General features: G+C 45.3%; 1 protein-coding gene across 2 annotated transcripts; it reads left to right on the top strand.

Annotated features, from left to right (window-relative positions):
- Window positions 1–1,036: 1,036 nt before the first annotated feature.
- VIM (vimentin) lies at window positions 1,037–20,855 on the top strand. Of its 2 annotated transcripts, XM_063303558.1 has the most exons (9): window positions 1,037–1,645; window positions 3,634–3,694; window positions 14,925–15,020; window positions 15,104–15,265; window positions 17,362–17,487; window positions 17,850–18,070; window positions 18,171–18,214; window positions 18,709–18,791; window positions 20,293–20,855. In XM_063303558.1, exons 1-9 carry the CDS (start codon window positions 1,110–1,112, stop codon window positions 20,329–20,331), a joined length of 1,368 nt encoding a protein of 455 aa, XP_063159628.1. In that variant the 5' UTR covers window positions 1,037–1,109; the 3' UTR covers window positions 20,332–20,855. The 2 variants fall into 2 exon arrangements, with proteins under 2 accessions (XP_063159628.1, XP_063159627.1); XM_063303557.1 differs by lacking the exon at window positions 18,709–18,791.
- The last annotated feature ends 334 nt before the right edge of the window (window positions 20,856–21,189 follow it).

The following is a 21,189-nucleotide window of genomic DNA, read 5'->3' as shown; positions in this document are numbered from 1 at the left end:
AATTCGCGGAAAGGAAAGCGAGGGAGCGCCGACCGACTCCCCCTCCCTTCCCAACTTCTGAGCGAGGGAACCCGGAGGCGACGGCTCTTTCTGCCCAGCCTTCGGGAAGCTAAGCAACGAGTTTGCTCTTCTCCCGCCAAATGATCCCTCGCCTTTCCGTTCCCGCTCCGAGCTTCCAATCCCCTTCCTCACATCCCTGCCCTGCGAGTCCCCCGGCAACTCCTGCTTTGGGCTTGCCGCCCCCGCTTTCATCCGTTACGGCCCCTGTGTTTTCGTAGCAACAACTTGGAAAGCTCCAAGGGAGCTTTGTTGCCCCCCCCGCCATCTCTCTCCCGCCGGACGTCGGTTCGGCGCCCGGCTGGCGAGGGTTCTCCGCGGGGAGGCCTCTCTAAGTTTGTGCAACAAAACAGACCGGGTTGGGGGCCCCTTTCAGGCTTACCTGTTTATTATTATATCAGCTTCTGAAGTCCTCCGCCAACGTTAGCAGAGGGATAAAGAGAATCGGTCGGAGGCAGGAAACTTATAAACGCGCACGGGGAGAAAGAAAAAGCTAAGAGAAAAGAACGGACGTATTTATTGACCATGAATCATGGTTGGTACACTCAACAAAATACTTTGGTTACCTTTTCTGGTTTAAAATGTTGGGGGAACCCAGTTAATACTAGTTTTTGAATAAAAAGATTGAGCTGAGTAGACCATAAGAGCAGAGCAACAATAGTCTCGCTCCAGAGATTCTTTTGGCGCGCCGCAATGCTGGCTCTTTACTCTTAGATATCAAAGGGTCGAATTTCTGGATTCCCACGCACGCTATCCACGAGTGGTGGATTTGCCCGCTAGGCTAGAAGATGGTCAGCTGCCTTGCACTTCAGCGTCTCGTGGGAAGGCGGCCTCCGTGCCAGAGAAGCGGCCTCCTCTGATAATTAGGGGAGGGCGGCCGTCCGGTGGGCTGCGCCTCCGTGGGTAATGCTCTGAAGGGTGGGGCTCGGCTCAGTATAAGAGGCGCGCGCAGGGGGAGCAACTTCTTTCCAGCGCTGCCGCTCGCTCCAGCAGAGGAGGCCCTCGACGTCGCCGCCGCTACTTCGGACCGGCAAGCTCCTCGGATTTTAACAATGAGTACCCGGACATCCTCCTCGTACCGCCGCATGTTTGGCAGCGGCAGCCGGCCCGGCAGCAGTCGCTCTGTAACTACCAGCCGCTACTCGCTGGGTAGCTCCATCCGGCCGAGCTCCGTCCGCCTGGTCTCGGCCTCTCCCGGCGGCATCTATGCCTCCAAAGCCGTGAGGGTGCGCAGCAGCCTCCCGCAGATGCGTATCGGCGGCGATGCCCTGGGGGTCGACTTCTCCCTGGCCGACGCCATTAATACGGAGTTCAAGGCGAATCGCACCAACGAGAAGGCCGAGCTTCAGGAGCTGAATGACCGCTTCGCCAACTACATCGACAAGGTGCGCTTCCTCGAGCAGCAGAATAAGATCCTGCTGGCCGAGCTCGAGCAGCTCAAGGGCAAAGGCACCTCCCGCCTGGCCGACATCTACGAGGAGGAGATGCGCGAGCTGCGCCGGCAGGTGGACCAGCTCACCAACGACAAGGCGCGCGTGGAAGTGGAACGCGACAACTTGGCCGAGGATATTCTGCGCCTCCGCGAGAAGTAAGCGGCGGGGAGAGCGGGTCGGGTGCTGAAGCCTCGCGCGGAGCCACGACTTGCTGCACAAGCCCCGTTTGGCTGCGTCGCGAAACAAGCCCTAAACCGTGGTTTGTGAGCCATGCCGGCTGGGTGTGCACAAGCTAGGATATCAGAGCACGTTGTGTGAATGGTATCGAGCGAGGAATGGTCCTCGAGCGTGGACTAGGTTTTACGAGAGGGGCTGCGTCCTGTGGCTTTAAAAACCAACTAGTTGGGGACTTCTTTTCCATTAGAATAAAACTCTCCGTTAATGGCTGCTTATTTGCCAGGGAAGGGCACGTATACTTGGGTGGAGTGCCACGCCCTCCCGAGCAGTTAATGGGTGTGTCCACTGGTGGTAGCAATTGGACTGCGAGTTAATTGAAAAGAAGGGAGGAAAAATAGCCAGCTGCTTTTTCTCTCTCCCAATTAACTGGGCATTCTATATTCCTTTTTAATGTGTAAACTTGAGGATTGCAGAGTTTAAGTGGCATTTCTGTTTTGGATTGTGAGATCCTATATGTAGACCCTTAAAATAAAAGTGCAGCTGTATCTAAATCTATGCAAATGAAATAGTAAATGAATCCATAATTTTCAAGAATCTATACGAAGCATGAGGTGTTTTCAGTTCTCCATTAGAAATAAAGCCAGTGTGTTAGCTCTAGTTAAATACCTAATTCCAAAGTTAGGTTCCTTTAATCCAAAAGCTTCTGAATATTTCAGAATTAGTTCTTTATAGTCTTACTAGGGCTGTTGGAAATCATCATAAGTGTGATAAACTGCATGGAAAAGTTGAGAGACTTCTTCAGAATGAAGCTTGGGTTTTTTTTAAATTGGAAGCACAATAAAACCTCTTTGTCCAGAAGAATTCACTAGGCGGTCATCTTCCCATGGTCTGCAGCACAGAAACAAATGATAGTTTTTTTTCTTCTTTCTTTGATGCTTTGTAGTATGGGTAGGCGACATTTTGGTGGCTGGGTTCACACTTAAGATTTACTGAAGAGAGATGAAACTCTCAGTGGGTGGTGGTACATCATGTATGTGGCCAGATCTGAGATTTATTTTTTCTCCAATTTTTTTGAGGGGATATTATATTTTTCCTTTGCTAAACTTTGTTAAGTCTATTTTAGGATTTACTCTTTGTTTTCAAATTTCCTTCCCAAATTTTTCTCCAGCCCCAACATATTGGAGGCTAACAAGTTGAGGAAAGCTGTGATATAATTCTACAGTAGTAGATGAAAAGACTTCAGCAGCCATAGAATAAAAATAAATAACAAGATGCCCATCCCTGATTTTATACAATAGTTAACTGTTTAGTAGTAAATTGCTCATTTTTCTTTGAGTTAAACTAGAGTGTGGTTTACTAAACCCTGCACTGATGTGGTTTAGTATAAATCCCATCCAGCTCAGTGGGATTTGCTGTAATAAATGTATGTAATCTGCAGTTGATTGCTGCTTTTGTACCTGCTTAAGAGTAAGCCCTGCAGAATTCAGGTAAACTTGCACTAAATCATGCTATTCTTCTCTGCCTGTTGATATTTCAATTTGTGCTGGTCCTGGAGGACCAAGTTCTGGCTTCATTGGTACCAGAATTATAAGATTTGGAAGTGAAAAGATGCAACTTTGGGAGAAAAAATTGAACTTTAGCAGACTGAATTTGTGAGATTAGGCAAACTGTCCAAAATAAGGATCAGCGGTTTTGCTAATTTGGTTGAATAAAGCATTGTTTTTGGCAGGGCTTGTGACAGAGATATGGGTGGATTGAATAGTGCTGTTCAAGCAGTTTCACTCCTGGTCTGGTCACACCATAATGAAAAGGGATCCATAGCAAAGATGGAACCAGATACTTTTCTTGGAAGTTCTGTTCTCGCCCTGTTCTTCTCCTTTCTCTCTTGGGTGTGGCTGCCTATTAGATCTAATCTTTTTGTGATTGACTTTTTGAACATCTTTGAAATATATCCTTGTTTTTTCAGACTTCAGGATGAGATACTTCAGAGAGAAGAAGCTGAAAGCACCCTACAGTCTTTCAGGCAGGTTAGTATTAATGGCTTTAAATTTGCTTTTCCAAGGAAAGCTATCTAGTGGCTAAAGAGCTGCGGGCAAGCAACTTCATGGTACAGACCAATGAATGCTTAAAGAGGAGCATTGCTGCTGTTTGATCTGAATATGTTTTGTGTTGCTTCTAATGATCCTATGTTTTGAGTGCTTAATGAATACTGATACACTAATAATTTTATTAGAATTTTGGTTTATCCATTGAAAGGCCTGTCGTCTAATCCAGAAATTCTGTGTTACACACCAGCCAAACAGATGTTTCTGCAAAGATTGCAAGGGACAAAACAATGCCCCTTGATTTCTGCTCTCTAACAGTTGGGATTCAGGCCTTCTACCTCTAATTCCAGAAGTAATGTACAGGGCTGGAAATCATATACTACATACTGATTTATGTGTCATAAAGATGCACTTTTGTGTACACAGAAAGGGCAGTTTTTCTTAAGATACTATCTATTACTATCTGGCAGAGATACATTGTTTTTCCTGTACTGGGCTAGATCCAAGCTTAGTCATATTAGAGAAGAGCCACTGAAATCAGTGGGGCAAGTCATGGCTTTGACAAAATTTGGGTCCAACCTAATGTCTTGCATACCTTAGTATCCCTGAAAGTCAGAGGTTGCTTCTTGCTAATAACCAGCTTGTGAGTATGTGGCTGAGATTTTCACTACAGAGGATTCAAAATCATCCCTTTGAGCATTATTTTGCATCTGTGATGATTGCCTTAATCCAAATAAAACTCTCAGACTCAAAATCACAATTCAGGTTCTGGGTTTATTTAGAAAAGAGTGAAAACAGGTAAAAAGCTGAGAATGAGAAAAGCGCGCCTAAACTCAAACTAAATAGCATCGTTTCAAACATCAGCCCACCCCTTCCTTCGCATCCAGTACAACCCCACATTCCCAGGTGCTCCTAACGAGCTCTGCTGATCAACGGGCAAAAAGACCTTGACATTTAAGAGATAGCCCAAACACATTCCCCCCTGGCACAGTCCAGCACATCTCCTGTACAAGGCTTTCAGCAGCACCCTCCCAGCCAGCACACGTATCAGCACTTTGGCAAGCAAACCGTTACAATGCAGAAACACCGCAATGGTGAACATGACATACCGCCCCCCCTAAAAAAAAAATCACTTAGCAGAGGGCTTAGAAGGGTAGGCAACATGAAAAGCCCGTACTAAACCAGGGGCAAGAACATCGCATGCAGCAACCCATTCAGGATGGGGAAAGTGTTTCCAGCGGACCAGGTACTGAAGAGATCCCCGAAGCCTGCGAGTGTCGAGCACCTCCTTGACTTCGAAGTGTTGCTGCCCATCAATCATGATAGGGGGAGGTGGGTGGGGATGCCAGCGAGATGACTCCCGAGCAGGCTTGAGCAAGCTGCAGTGAAAAACTGGATGCAAGCGCTTCAAATTATGAGGCAAATCCAAAAGAACAGTGACAGGATTGAGCACCGCAGTAATAGGGAAAGGTCCAATAAACTTAGGAGCGAGCTTCTTAGAGGGCTGAGGGGACTTGATAAACTTCGTAGAAAGATAGACCAAATCCCCCACGCGAAAAGTGGGTTGCCGGCAGCAGTGCTTATCAGCATGGAGTTTATAGGCTGCTTGAGCCTCTCGAAGAGCGGTCTGAATAATGGGCCAGGAATCAGCCAGCTTAGAGCCCCAATCACAGGCGGCAACAGTGGGAGCGGGAGGTTCAGGAAATTCCGGAATGGGAACAAAATCCCTACCAGAAACAATGCAAAAAGGTGTCTGCCCCGTGCTTTGGTGAACGGCATCATTGTAAGCGACCTCAGCGAAAGGGAGCAAGTCGACCCAGTCATCCTGATGGTAGTTTATGTACGAGTGAAGAAATTGCTCCAATGTGGCATTAAGGACCTCAGTAGATCCGTCCGTCTGGGGATGCCAAGAGGTCGACAACGCCTGCTCAGTGCCAATCAGCTTCAAAAAAGCCCGCCAAAACTTCAAAGTAAATTGTGTGCCCCTATTGGTCACTAAACGAGAGGGGCAACCGTGCAGATGGTACACGTGTACCAAGAAAAGCTTAGCCGGTTGTTGCACCGAGGGAATGGAAGCGCAGGGAATAAAATGAGCCTGCTTAGAAAAATAGTCCATGACCACCCGAATGACAGTCGTCTTTTGACTGGGGGGCAGGTCCACAATAAAATCCATGGAGATCACATCCCAAGGGTGAGAAGGGTCAGCCACAGGCTGTAGGAGCCCCTGCGGTTTACCAGCAGAACACTTGGACATAGCGCAGACAGGGCAGGAAGTCACATAGGCTTTGACATCCTTCCAGAGGGAGGGCCACCAGAATTGTCTCCGTACCAAATGGAGGGACTTGAGAAAACCAAAGTGACCAGCTTGCTTACTGTCATGAGAACGGGCTAGTATAGCAGAACGTTGAGAGTCAGGCACATACAAACGTCCCCCAACCCAGGCGAGATCGTGCTCAATGGACACCTTGTCAGTATTAGCAAGAAGCCAGGGGTCAGACCGCAACGCAGAAACAAAAGCAGAGCGCAATCCACCCGACAACGGAGGCGGCTAGCGAACTGGAGGGCAGAGAGGTGGAATTGGAGACGAAGGGGACGACTGCTACGTGTGCTGCTACGCGTGACAGCCACTAGGCCCAATTGCAGTCCCGAGAGGACAGTGCCAATTCCATCAGAAACCGGGCCCTCGTCTTGAGGCAATCTGGAAAGGGCATCAGCCAAAAAGTTCTTTTTCCCTGGGATAAATTTAAGTTGGAAATTAAAACGGCTGAAAAATTGAGCCCAACGAATTTGCTTTGGGCTGAGGCGTCTGGGTGTACGGAGTGCTTCGAGGTTGCGGTGATCCGTCCAAACCTCGAAAGGGGAAGAAGCCCCTTCCAACAGGTGCCTCCAAGGCAGCTTTAACAGCAAAAGCCTCCTTCTCCCAAACATGCCAGCGCCTCTCCGTTTCAGAAAACTTTCGAGAGATAGGCACAAGGCTTCAACAGCCCAGTAGAATCCTTTTGCAACAAAATAGCTCCAATAGAAAAAGCAGAAGCATCGACCTGAACAACGAATGGAAGGTCAGGATGGGAAAGGATGGGCTCTTCAGTAAAAAGAGCCTTCAACCGATCAAAAGTAGCCTGACATGCAGGAGTCCAATTGAGCATGGCCCCCGGGTTCTTAACCTTGCGGGTTTCCCCCACCCCCTTAGTACGCAACAAATCAGTTAAGGGCAGGGAAATTTCAGCGAACCCCCGGACGAAGGATCTGTAAAATTGGCGAACCCCAGGAAACTTTGAAGTTGGCGCTGGGTTCGGGGTCGCTCCCAAGTAAGCACTGCTTGAACCTTAACAGGATCCATTTCAATGCCTTTATCCGAAATCCTGTACCCAAGGTAATCCAAGCGAGACTTACGGAATTCACATTTAGAAAGTTTAGCATAAAGCTTGGCATTCCTAAGCTTGGTGAGAACTTGTTTAGGAAGTCGTTCGTGTTCTGCCAAAGACTTAGTATAAATGAGGACATCATCCAAATACACCAAAAACCCTTTAAACAAGTGGTCATGCAAAACTTCATTGATCAGTTGCATGAAAACACCCGGAGCCCCTGCCAGACCAAAAGGAAGAACCTTGTACTGGAAAGAACCCAATGGGCAATTAAAAGCCGTCTTCCATTCATCCCCCTCCCGAATGCGAATGCGATAGTAAGCTTCGCGGAGGTCCAACTTTGAGAAAACTGCCAGTGGACAAATGTGCGAGCATGTCCTCGACGAGGGGCAGAGGGTACTTGTTGGAGAGCGAGGCGGAATTTAACCTGCGGTAGTCTGTGCAAAGTCTGAGGGTGCCATCCTTCTTCTCCCGGAACAATACGGGAGCCCCAACCGGCGAGTTTGCTGGCTCAATGAAGCCGCGAGCTAGGTTTTTATCAATGAACTCCCACAGGGCGGTAAGTTCTTTCTTAGTCTTGGGGTAAATCTTCGGCTTCGGCAAGGGGACATCAGGAAGAAGTTCAATGGAACAGTCCGTCTTGCGATGGGGTAATTGGTCGGCCTCCTCCTCCCCAAAAACATCAGCAAAGTCTGAGTACATAGTTGGTAGATCCTCTAAGGGGGATGGGGAAGCCAGAGAATCAACAATCTCCGCTCGCCCCGCCGTCATAGGCATGGCATGTCCCAGAACAGGAGCTTGATAGAAGCCATCCTCAAAGGTAATGATGCACGGATTATGAGAGGTGAACCACGGAATCCCTAACACCACTAAAGGATTTCCCGCTGGGATGACGATGAAGTGAGGGAGTTCGAAGTGGGACCCCATACGTAAAGTGACTTTCCCAGTAAACTCTGTGGCAGGCCCCCCTCCCCCCACCATGGAGCCATCAAGCTGCTGAAAAAGCGGCTTAGGAAGAGGGAAGCAGGGCAAATCCAATGCCTTGACTAAGTCAGGATAGATTAAACATCTGGAACAGCCCGAGTCTAGTAAAGCCCAGACCTCGATGGACTTGGATTGAAATCCCAATTCAATTTTGACAGCGAGGATAGGGCAGTCAGCACTCACCATGTTGGCGTTGCGCCCGGATTCTACCACCTGCCCCGCGGTGCCGGTTAAGGCAGGTGGAAAGTGTTTTCCGCCAGCTGGTCGAGAGCAGCTAATTCGTCTCCCAGAGTGTAGATACCATCATCGTCTGCAGTCACCAGTGCCGCCATCAATCTGCGAGGACGGTTGAGTGGTTTTTGGGTCGTCTTTTGTGGCACTTTGGATGGACGATCTGGTGCTTTAGCCTTGGGGCAGTTGACGGCGCGGTGACCGGGTTTCCCACATGTGGTGCATTGCCCCTGGACAAAGGGGCGTTGGTTCTCTGTACCCATCTAGAGGTAGATGGTAAAAACGATGCTCTGGTGGTGGCAGGCTTGTTGTCTTTGGTGGCCATCATAAAGGTGCGCTGGGCATGTTCAGCTTTACCAGCGAGGCAAATCTGGTCATGTAAAGAGTTCGGATCGTCGCGCCCAGCGCAAAACTTCGCGATTGAGGCCATCCTTAAAGTGATCAATCAAGGTGGCCTCGGACCATTCAGGAACTTTACCTGCCAAAACCTTGAATTCAAGAGCATAATCAGCAACAGGCCTTTGCCCTTGTACAAGTTCTTTAAGAGCATCCTTAGCTCTTTCTTTAGCCAAGAGATCCTCACAATAGCACTTCAGCGCAGCCAAAAAGGCATCGAAAGTTGCCAGGGCTGGCGCTTCAATCTCTGACAGCTGGACATACCAGTCAGCCGCACTGCCCTTCAATTTTGTGGCCACCGCCGAAATCTTCTCCCGAAGAAAAGAGGTGGCCATGCTGCCTCATGTAACTGGCGGCATTGGTGAGAAAGAAAAATAGGTTAGCGGGGTCACCATCAAACTTTACCAGGAATTCCCGGGGAGTTCCTCCAAGCTGTGGGACCCCACCGGAAGGACAACTAGGGCCCCCCCCCTACAGGAGTGGATCCCCGCGGACCTGATGGAAAGACTCGCGGTTGGCTTCTGCTTTCAGCAGTCTGTGACGGTGAAGGCGGGAGGCTAGGTGGCCCCATTGCCCCGGGACCTTGGACGATCTTCATGAGGTCCCCAAAGGCAGCCGACATAGAACGCAAGACGTGTTCCATTGATTCGATCTTGGATTCCAGGACCCTGATTCTGTCCAGTGTGGTGGAGTCCTCCAACCCCGGCCCCTCAGGTAGCGGGCTCCCCGAGACATCTGGGCACACCCCTCTCGGAGTGTCAGGCCAGCAGAGCTTCCAGGTGGAGTGGGATGTGCCGGGCCGGGGGTCCATCAGGGCATCCCACAGAAATTGTTCCTGTCCTGTCACGTCATCCGTCGGGGGTTTCTTCGATCCCGTGGTAGAGTTGGAGTCCCCGGACTGGGGTGTGGGGTGGGTTGGGACGGGGCTCCGGTCCCTGCTCGGGAACGTCGACTCTGGAAGTTGTCCCGTTTCCTCCTCGAACTCCGTAGGATCTTTTCCCCCTTCTGCCATCGCTAGTTCCCCTTTCGCAAGAAAATTTTCTGGTAAAGAGTAGCGAGGTAATTTTAAAGTATGATTCTCAGCTTTATGTGATGATTGCCTTAATCCAAATAAAACTCTCAGACTCAAAATCATAATTCAGGTCTGAGTTTATTTAGAAAAGAGTGCAAACAGGTAAAAAGCTGAGAATGAGAAAAGCGCGCCTAAACTCAAACTAAATAGCATCGTTACAAACATCAGCCCACCCCCTCCTTTGCCTCCAGTACAACCCCACATTCCCAGGTGCTCCTAACGAGCTCTGCTGATCAACGGGTAAAAAGACCTTGACATTTAAGAGATAGCCGAAACACATTCCTCCCTGGCACAGTCCAGCACGTCTCCTGTACAAGGCGCTCAGCAGCACCCTCCCAGCCAGCACACGTATCAGCACTTTGGCAAGCGAACCGTTACGATGCAGAAACACCGCAGCGGTGAACATGACAGCATCTAACATTCCGATTTGTGCTTAGATTAACTTGTGAACACATTAAAGCTTCAGAATTGTTCGCTCAGATGTTTCTAGAGCCAAGATTTTTAAAGTTTTGCCTGCTACATATGAAGCTCTATGGAATCTATTCCCCCCCCCAATTTGGTAAGGGTGAAAGGGGACCATCTGTTCTCTCTACTGAAAGGTATTAATGTTTCTATGGGATTCATTCTGGAATGTGGAGGCCTATGTTTCAGCCACTGTGGTGGCCACAGATTGAAATAACAGAAGCTTTTGTATTCTGGGGCACTTCTAACCAAAGGCTGCATTCTTACTGAATGTGTCATGATGCAAGCATATTTTAAGAACCCACAAATTAAAGTATTCGTCACTTTATTAAAATTTCCGAACAGGCACTGAACTAGGATTTTTAACTGCTGGCCTGAGTATTAGCCTAAAGCCAGTTGTTGTTTTTTTTTGGAAAGATTTTAATTTAGAGTTAAACCTTAAACAGTTTAGATAATTTCCTTTCCCACAAGATGCAGGGGAGGGGGGGGGGGAAAGGCACCAGAGCTGCTGTTCATTCATTTGAAATGAACTTTCTTAAAAGGGTGAAAGAAAAAGGGCTGAATCTGAATGTTAATTTACATATAATCATCTTTGCCCATCAATTAGTTTAGCTTTTTGAACAGGCTGCCATTTAGCTTAAATAAATTTTAAAAAAACTGAGAAACTTGATTTTTTGTGTAGACCACATCCTCTATCTGGCTTCCTCAAATAAAAGCAAGATTATCTCAGAATTTTCTTCAGCAAGTTTTAGTGAGATGAGCAGGCCAGGGCTACAAGAAGTTTGGCAATTGAACTATTTCCTATTTAGAACCAATTGAACCCCTTCCTGAGACCCAGTTGGAAGGTGGGGCTTATCACTAATAACAGAAAATCTTGCAGCTGGCTGTTTACAAACAGTTCCCTGAATCTTACCAGTCTGAGAACATTATACCTTCTTCACTTGTCCTGTCCATATCTAGCTCTGGTCATACTCCACAAGAACTGTGTGAAGTCCACAACCCCCAAAAGCTTTTAATCCCAAACTATATGTTTATTTTGAGTGGAAGCCCCACTAAACTCTATGGAACTTATTTTTGAGTGCGTGGATGTAAGATTGCCTGGTGGCTTCTTGGAATGCTTTAAAGCTGCACAAGTTTCAAGAACTGATTTATTTGTGGACTGACAGTTGCACATCTCAAGGAGAACAATCTAAAGGAGTCCTTTAGCTATCAAGATTTCCCTATCTGTCACTCTGTAAGATTGAAAACAGACGGAGAGTCTGTGTGCATCCAGTTAATTCAGCTAACATAATTACATCTCCATGAACAAATGAAATAGCCACTAATCTTTGGGGTTTATAATTTAGTGTCAGCTCAAAATTTGACTGAGATTTCCTAACTAGGTCCTAATTAAAGGGACAGCAAGATTGGATTCACCCACCGGCAAGCTCTGGTTTATTTAACCATTGTTTTTTTGACTGAAGTACAGTTTATTTAAGACTGTGTGCATAAACTGTGGCGCATAAACCACAGTGACTGGATTCATACTGCATGCTAATTGGACATAATGGCTTAGCACAAAGGTTCTCAAATTCTGAGATTCCCCATAAAATAACACTCTGTTTTTGCAAAACAAAACCACACACCAGTGATATGTATGGGTGGTACCATTTTTACCTGCGGCTATCAAAGAGATGAGCTTGACCCTGTATTTCAACCCTTTGGGCTACTCAGGAATTTTGATTCCCCTTTGGATTTGCTTGTGACTCGGCAGAGCCACAGTTTGAGAATCCTGGGTTTAGCAGATATTGTGAACCAGACTAATGTGTCTTAAGGGGAAATAATATTGCTCATTTCCGTTGAGACTGGGAGATAAATGCTGAGGGTTATGCTAAATCTCTGCAGCTGGAGGAAAAGTTTTAAATTCCTTTAGTATTTCAGATCATATAAATGCCTTTGAATGCCTTTTTAAAAATTGTGAGTGTCTTTTGCAATGTTGCATCTCTACAGCCTGAAAGAAACTTTTGAATTTTTCTAATATAACATTGCACTCTCAATGTGTTTGGATTGCAAGCTGCCCAAGATACCAGTCACACTAAAGTGTGATGCTTGAATCAGGCAGTATAACTTGCTTAACAAATCCCAGTTTATCTAACCCTTGGCTTGGTGCAAATGTCAGTAGTGTGAGGCCTGCAGGCACCAAGCTTGCAGAACCCCAAATGAAATAATAAATAAGGTGGCTGAGAAAATATATTTAAACAATCTCCAAAAAATTGCAAGATTACAAAACATTGTGGAATTTTGATCTCTCTTGATAACTCTCTTGGGTTATCTTGACTGAAATCATGAGAGACCTGTCCTGTTAATTTTCTGGATTTGGAACCCCACAATTTAATGATTATTCTTGGTGCCTGAAAGATTGCTGGCCTCTTACTTATTATGATGTGTAAACTTAGATAATGTCCTTTTTCATTTGTGTTATGATCAACTGTTTTGTGGCTGTCTGTTTCCAGTTGCTGCTTTGTTTCATACCTTTCCCCACCATAATGTTACACTGACAAAACAACACCAGCTCCTCACTCTGTTACACATGGCCTGCTTTCTTTCTTCTCTGTATCATAAGCCTAATGCAGTGTTTCTCAGCCTTGGTGGCTTTAAGATGTGTGGACTTCAACACCCAGAATTCCCCAGCCAGCAATTGTTTATGGGACCACAGTGGTCTCTCCTGCTTTGAGAGCTGAAGGACCATGGTGGAGAAGCAATGAAGTTCTTGAGAGATTTGTCCCTCCTTCATTTTTTTCAGAATGTTCGGTGGGGAGGGCTGGTGAAACATTGCATTAAACCTGTTGTGGGCTTAATGCATTTGTTTCAGTAGTGGATGGGTTTGGGGTTTGTTTTTTTTAGTGGAAATCTGTTCCATCGTAATTCAGCATTTTGTAGCTGAAGATCAGCTGCACAGTCTTGGGGCTGCCTGCTGTTTGCCTCGTTGGCTTATTACTGAAGAAAGGCGTGGGTACTGAATAGGACTGAATACGTTTAACCATATCCAGATGACTTTCAATCCAGCTTGAAAGTCATCTGGATATGGTTAAATGTATTCATTGAGTACTGAGCTGGAAAAAGGACCTTGAAAAGGATGTGAAGTCATACTCTTGGCTTATACTTGCCCAGCCCAAGCTTAGATTTCTGAATCTGTATGCTTAGTTTAATTGCTTTGTGAAAAGGTCTGGTAATTCTGCGCAGAGCACAGGAGACCAAAATGTACTGGTACAAATTCTAATTTTTCCACACACTGCCACTTCAGTTTGGGTTGCAGCATTTTTTTCCTTGTTTTGGATGTTTCTCTGTTTGTTTGGAAACTCATGTCTTTAATGAAAACAACATTGCTTGCAGATGCAGCATGTTTGCTGCCCTGAATGGAATGTGGAGCAAAATTCATGGTCATTAATCCGAAATGGAAGAGTGCCTTCTCTTACTGCTAAAAATCTGCTAAGCTTTTATTACCCTTAGAGGAGCCCCCCCCCCCCCATGTCCTTCAGCAATGCTGTGTCTGTTGAGCTGGTATGCGGTAAATCTCAGTGGCTTCTCTCAGTCTTTGGAACTCTCTGCCAAGGGGAGCCAGGACAGTGTTATGTTTGTTTCACTGGTGAGCGAAGATACTTGATCATGCTTGGCTTTTAAGCTGCCTTTGCTGAAGTAGGTCCTAGCTGTTGCATTATCTTTCTTTTTGTGTTTTCTTTTATGCTTGAACTATATACATTTTGTATTCAGTCTATATTTTATTACGTCTTGAGTACTGTTCTTAGTGGAAGGTATGTTTAGATTTTAAGAATTAAATAGTTTGTTGTGTTATCTCCTCCTGGCTGTTAGTTGCCTTAATGCAATCTTTGGTCCTCCAGATGTTGCTCAGCTGTAACTCCCAGTGTTCCCTCACATGGACATACTGGCTGGTGCTGCTGGGAACTGTAGTTCTGAAAGACTGCAGGTTCCCCAACTTACAGTAGCCTAATAGGTATAGTGTCCTATTTGCATACAGATAGTCCTCATTTAGTGACCATTTGCAAAGTTAATTTTTCATCACTGTTGTTACTGCAACCAATCCTCTCATGACCTTTGCAGGTCTGGAAAGCTGAAGCAAGATCATAAGCGTGGTCGTGGTTTCACTTAGTGATGGCTTCACTTAATGACCAAGTTGCTGGTCCCAGTTGTCATTAAATGAGGACTACCTATACAGTGTATAAATACTGTAGTCAAATGAAACAAAAGCTTTGCTTGGGATTCACAGGCAATTTCATATACTCATCCTGTCTCATGTTTTGATATTAAAATAAAGTGAAGATGCTGAATAGTACTATCAATTCCAACTTGTGCAAGCCTGGAACATGTTAATTACAGTTTTAATTTTAATCTTGTCTGAATGTTACAGAACAGTTTATTTTAAATACAGAATACTACAGGGAAAATATGACAGTGAAAGACTCTTACCCTTTCCCTTCCTTGCAAATTGTCAATACTTTTTTCTTTCCTGGAAAAATGTCAGATCTCCTTCCCCCACTACTCATTCAGTATGCTGGAAAGAAAAGGAATTTGCTCTCTCTTTAGACAATAATTGCTGTACACATGAAAAGGGCTGACCACAAAGTTTATTGTGGGCATTTTTATTTTGCATTGCTAAGGTATTTCCAGGTGGCTGGTGAATTAGATTTATTTTTTCTTCCCTCAGGATGTTGACAATGCCTCCTTGGCCCGTCTGGATCTTGAACGCAAAGTTGAATCCCTGCAAGAAGAAATTGTCTTCTTGAGGAAACTACATGAGGAGGTAGTGATTTTGAATACAGATATCTGGACAAAGAATCATCTTGTAAACGTTCACCACTTAACAGTATTTGTTCATCTCTGAAGGAAATCCGTGAGCTGCAAGCCCAAATCCAGGATCAGCATATCCAGATTGACATGGACGTTGCCAAGCCTGATCTCACCGCTGCCCTGCGTGATGTGCGTCAACAGTATGAAAGTGTTGCTACGAAGAACCTTCAGGAAGCTGAGGAGTGGTACAAATCCAAAGTAAGTAAAGTGTTTTCAGTAACATTTTAAGAGGAAAAAAGTAAGTCTGTAGTTCAGCAACTCAAAGTTTGAACTTCTGTCTTGTTGATTGATTGAAGGTGGAACAACTGTATATGTGTGTGCATGCATGCAGGTACCCTTTAATGTGCATTTTGGAATACTCTGAACCTACATATGGGATTAATAATATTTCAGAAAGAATTAGACCCATTAAAATGGCCTACTCAAAAGTAGATCCTATTCAGCTCGGTGGGGCTTACTCAGAGATAAGCATGTGCAGCCTAAATTTGCCCTGATGTGCTTAGCTAGGCTGACCATGTTCCTTGAGACAAAAACGGGACATTGGGATGGCAAAATGGGATGGGGTTAAACTTATGTAATATTCCATATTCACAAAAAAGACAATAAAAAAAGTTAACAAGCTGGGAAGGTGCAGGAGGGGGAGGTGCAGCAATGGTTGGGTCTGGAGAGGCTGGTGCAGGGGTGGCGTTGGGCAGGGCCGCAACTAGGGGGGCAAGCGGGGGGGGGCAAAATGAGTGCTGGGGGTGTCAAAATGGGCGTGAAATCCATGTTTGCCCCAGGTGACACAGACCCTAGTTGCAGCCCTGGCGTTGGGTGGAGAGGTTGCAGGAGGGCTGCGAGCTGGGACGGAGGAGAGGAAGGAGGCGGCAGGAGGCTGGAGAAGTGCAGGAGGGCTGGGATGAGAGGACAAGGACGGAGGAGTCTAGTGAACGGTTGTCTGACAACCTGTTCCTCTCTGGCGCACCCTTTTATTTTATTTTCTTCCTGCCATTTTGGCCTGAGAGCCAATCGGTTTCTTTTCTGCTGGGCGTGCTTTTCCGACCATCTTCCAGTGCACTGACTGGCGGCAGCGACTGTCCTAACAGCCAGGAACCACGCTGAGACAAGGAATGGGTCTCTAGTGTTTTATTACTGCTACGTTAGACAGAAAATCCTAACAAATTGAAGAAGCGTGAGAAAACCCATGCAGATAAACCCCAAAAGTCAAGGCGGGTCTGTTCTGTGTCTCTTTGAATGGCTGCTCGACTCCTCTCTACTACGCATGTGTTTTCCCCCCTGGATAGGGGCCCCCTCCTGCTCACCATCAGTGCTCATGACAGCGACTCTTTCTCTTGCTCATGGCCAATCAGCTGTTCCTGTGGTTCCCCGCCACAAGTCAGCCTCCTTTTCAATTTCAATTTCAATTTCTTCCCGTTTTTCCCAGTAACGGCTCCAATGTTTTTAAAAAACAGGACAAAATTGACATTTATGTTAAAATGATGGGACAGTCGGAAAAGTTTAAAAAACGGGAATGTCCCATTCAAAATGGGACGTATGGTCGACCTATGCTTAGCAGCCAGATTTTTCTACATGAATCTCAAATATATTTGTTATTCATCAGTATTGGAGGAAAACTGGTTCAGAAATATTTTTAAATTCAACTTGTTGGCTATCACTAATCTAAATGATTCCTTGTATCTTTTGTCTTGATGCTGTAAGACAGAAATAGGTTTCCTTCTGCACTCTTGCTAAGAAGTGTCAGAGAATCAATGAATGGGTTTGGTTTTGTTGTTGAAAAGCTGGTGAAATCCTGTAGGGATTACTTTTGCCTTGTAAACAAAAGCTCTGCAAATAGAGAATAGGAGTTAAGACTGTAATCTTCCAAAGCCGGCTAATTAAAATGTGGATTTTTTTTTAATATGCAAGTTTCAATGAATCCTAATACATCATGTAAACCATTACTTGTTTTAACCATGTTCTGTTGAATTAACTGGATCCGCATGCTAAGCCAGACCAGACCAGCCACAAAATAGCACAGGACAGTGTGTGAACCCAGCCAACTAAGTGAATAAACTATGGTCACGCAAATTAATGTGAACCCAGTTACGGCTCACAGGCAGTTGGTGACTCAAATTCATTGTTGCAACGTTGATAGCAAACAGCACCTCCAAATTTTGAAAGTAAACGAAGAACGTCTCAGGTCCTTATGCAACCCAGACCAATTAAAATCTTTTCGTAGACTGCGGATTGGATAAAAGGAAGGCTAGTTTTTATTCAAGCACATTTACAGTTGCTAACCTTGTGGGTGATGTTAGTTTGCAGATCTGTCTGAAGCAGCCAGCAGGAACAATGATGCCCTGCGCCAGGCTAAGCAAGAAGCCAGTGAGTACCGCCGGCAGATTCAGAGTCTCACCTGCGAAGTGGATGCCCTTAAAGGAACTGTAAGTGAGAGACGCTGCAAGAAACCGATGGCTTTTGTTGGCCTTCAGAGTTTGTCTCTTGTTACTACTCATTCTAAGTTAAAACCCAGCTGTATTGTTCGGCTGACGGGCCAGTCTCCCAAGCAAAATAACAACTGAACCCTTGTGAAGCGTTTATGAAATGCTTTTTTAAAGGTTGACTGGTGTTACATTAGAGAAAAGGGAATGGTGAAGGGACTTTTTTAACTTAAAAAATCAGGAGGAAAGGAGAAGTTGCCAGTTCTTTGTAAGGAACAGGGCTCCAAAGTTAGCCTTAACTGTGCGCTGCGTGACTGATAATTGTGGCTGGATACATCGGGACTTGTCTGTAAAAATCCTTTCAGAATGAGTCTTTGGAGCGCCAGATGCGCGAGTTGGAGGATAACTTTGGGGTTGAAGCCGCCAACTACCAAGACAGCATTGCCCGGCTTCAGGAGGAAATTCAGAACATGAAAGAAGAAATGGCTCGCCATCTCCGCGACTACCAAGATCTGCTCAATGTAAAGATGGCCCTTGATATTGAAATTGCCACTTACAGGAAACTGCTGGAGGGAGAGGAGAGCAGGTACGCCATGCATGGACTGAATCTGGGGCAGGCTGGTGTCAGTGCGGCCACAACCAGCTCCACCTCCCTCTGAACTTCGTCTTGTTTTGTCCTTTTATAGGATAAGTGTGCCAATTCCAACTTTTGCTTCCCTGAATCTGAGAGGTAAGTAGCCGACATGTCGCAGGAAATGTAAGTTCGTTCGGCTTCCATTCAGCATTGGGAGGTCTCATTTTGGCATCTGATCGAGAGAAATGGCTTGGGCTTCACACGTTAGTGTGCCCCAAATCATGCCTACCTGGTTTTTTTGAAGGGACAAGTGCTGTTGAAGCGATAGATGGCACAAATGGCCAGAAAGCTTTCTTGCTTTAGTTTTTTCCTGTCTTGAGTCTTACTTGTAGTTGAAACCCTAATGGTCTGGCACTTAAATAGAAGTTGCCAGCTAGTGGACTTCATATATTTTGGACCACAGCTTACTCGATCCCTTAGCAGTCACTAGCTGAAGCTGATGGGAACTGAGGTGCAACACCCCTATAATTTACTTATTTCCCTGCCTTACTTGAGCCTGATCCCTAAAAACAACATTGCTACAATTTGAACTCACATGTGGAAATCGCCTGTTGGAGGTTGTAACCCATAGTATGTCTTTGCATCTACAGAAACAAATCTTGAGTCTATCCCAGTGGACACCCACTCAAAGAGAACACTCCTAATCAAGACTGTTGAAACTAGAGATGGCCAAGTGAGTGCTCTTAACCATATTAGTAGATAAGGAAATGTGTGTGTGAGCTGTTCAGTTACTCGTACATTTATACAGCTTTGCAGGATTGGCCTAAGTGATTTGATGGCTGATGCAATGGTTAAGATGACACCTACTCTCATCCAAGGTGCAAAAGCCTGTGGAATTCTAGCTCAGTTTAGACAAGCATATTCGAACACAGTCAAAGGTGGTCCATTTTGGCAGCATAGAACAGCTTGGTACTTCTCTGTCCTATCTCTGCTTAATGATTGGGTTGGCCATGTGACTTCGGAATCAGAAATTTCATACCTCGGCTACTGCCATTTGCCAATGCAGATCCCCTGTAATTTTCTCTGCCAATCTGCAAAGACAGTTGGATGAAGGCCAGTCCAGGCAAGATCCAGATGAGAGCATCTTTCTAGACACCACCTGTTTGGGTTGAGGAATAATGCTGGACTTGTCTGTTGTAACATAGCCATAGCTGGAGCCTACGCTAAGTTGAATCTGATTTAATTCAACTTGGAAACAGATTTTTTGCTCTCATCAACAGGAAATTAATCCTTACTGATGTCTGTTCCCATCAATTCCAGGGGCCGTTCTCAGACTAAATTTGGATCCAGGTTAATGTTAGCAGTGCTAAGGACAGCTTCTGGTAGAGCAACTGACACAGATTAAATTGAAGGATGTGATGAAAGAGGCTCAGTTATCTCTAAAGTGCAAGGTTTCAGTGCATGTAACTCTTCTAGTTTTGACTTAGAAGGAAAAGTTTGGACAGATGGTCAAAACACAGGAAGCTGTGGGAAGTTGGCATACTTTTGAGATCCCTGGTAGGGGAACTGCAACGAGCAGTAGGGATCACTGAATTAAATGTTCTGCTTGCTTTTGGTGCAGAAGGCATATATGGCAGATTGTTTAATGATTTGGAGTAGGTGTAACTGAACTTTAGTTGTTTAACAGTAACAGCAATTACACGACTTGCCCTAAATCATATGGCTGAAGTGAAGAAAGCTTGGCATAACCAGGACCATATTTGCGCGGAAGCATTGTCAGTTTACTTGATGCTCAAAATAATTTTCTGGGCTCAGCATTCGATAGTGCTAAGTGTAGCCCTTTTGTACTAGGCTTATAGAACTTCACGCTTTGGATTTGCTTCCAGAAGACACAGAGGCATGCAAATAGAGCGCCTGTTGCCAACTCTTGTAAGACATTGCTTCTTTTCTGGGATCGTGGCCCACAATCCCAAGAAAAGCCATTGCAAACTCAGTGGCTCTTGGTCTGCCCCAACACTGTCCAGCATGCTCTGAAGAACTTTTTTGGATTTGAGTTTGAGTGCTGCCCTGCTATGGCGAAGTTCATTGGGGTTTTCTCAGCATCAGTTCAAAGGTAGAAAATGCTAAAAACAGAAATAAAAAGCCCTTAAAGTTGCCAGCGAATTTTTTTTTAGGAGCCAAGTCCACAGACAGTGAGCTACCATTCTGATACTTGATGTCATTTGTCTTAATAGGTAATCAATGAATCTTCTCACCACGATGACCTGGAATGAAGAGTGAGAGTAACACATCTGGTGCAGAAACAAAAGGATCCATTACCAGCAACACTAAACAAAAACAGCTTTCATGTAGTGGTTGTGCAAAATGTTTCAAGTTTGAAACATCCCCCTTAAGAATAGGGCCACTTTGATTTGGGGACACTTCCAGGGTGCTCAAAGCAGCATCAGGACACTTCCAGTAAGGTCAGAAGGATCTGCTTTGAGATTGAGACGGATGTTTCAAAATTGAGGCAGGGCTTTTCAAGTTTGAAACAGTTTGCACACTTACAGTTTCAAGTGCCTTTCTCCATGTTTTTTCCAAGAGCGCAAGGTGGTTACGATAGAAATAATAGACCTCTGATCTTGAGAATTGATTCTTTCTTGATGGATTAGGAGGACTACAGAAAAGAGGGTTTAGTTGAGATAACTATCTTATGCTGCAGTACTGTTTTTTAAGTTTCTGTATTCAATTAAATTACTTTTTTCAGCACGGTATGCGTAACTCTTATTGCTTCAATAAACATTTTGGAAATGGCTAATTTGTTGATTTGTTTCCGTTTTGGCAGGAGCAAGAAATGTATATCATGGGGTTCAATAGAAGCATGCCAATCAGCTGGGGGAAAACTTGGACCTTTGTTTAAATGAGGATTGCACAATAAATACATGCTCATTTTGAGGGAATTAGGGTGAAGAAATAAATTTGTCGGGTGTTTTTTTGTTTGTTTTAGTGCCTTCAAGTTAGTGTTGACTCCTGGTGACTACATAGACAAGTCCCTGCAGTTTTCTTGGCAAGATTTCAGAAGTGGTTTGCCATTGCCTCCTTCCTAGGGCTGAGAGAGAGTGACTGGCCCAAGGTCACCCAGCTGGCCTTGT

This window comes from Candoia aspera, chromosome 4 (genome assembly GCF_035149785.1).
Source record: "Candoia aspera isolate rCanAsp1 chromosome 4, rCanAsp1.hap2, whole genome shotgun sequence".
Lineage (NCBI taxonomy): Eukaryota > Metazoa > Chordata > Lepidosauria > Squamata > Boidae > Candoia > Candoia aspera.
This window is presented reverse-complemented; position numbering and strand designations above follow the sequence as displayed.

Excerpts from the sequence above, each read along its gene's own strand:
- VIM (XM_063303558.1), top strand. The coding sequence starts at position 1,110 with ATGAGTACCCGGACATCCTCCTCGTACCGCCGCATGTTTGGCAGCGGC. Across the intron at positions 15,021-15,103 it reads TGAGGAAACTACATGAGGAG|GAAATCCGTGAGCTGCAAGC; the intron begins GTAGTGATTTTG and ends TCATCTCTGAAG. Across the intron at positions 18,071-18,170 it reads CTGGAGGGAGAGGAGAGCAG|GATAAGTGTGCCAATTCCAA; the intron begins GTACGCCATGCA and ends GTCCTTTTATAG.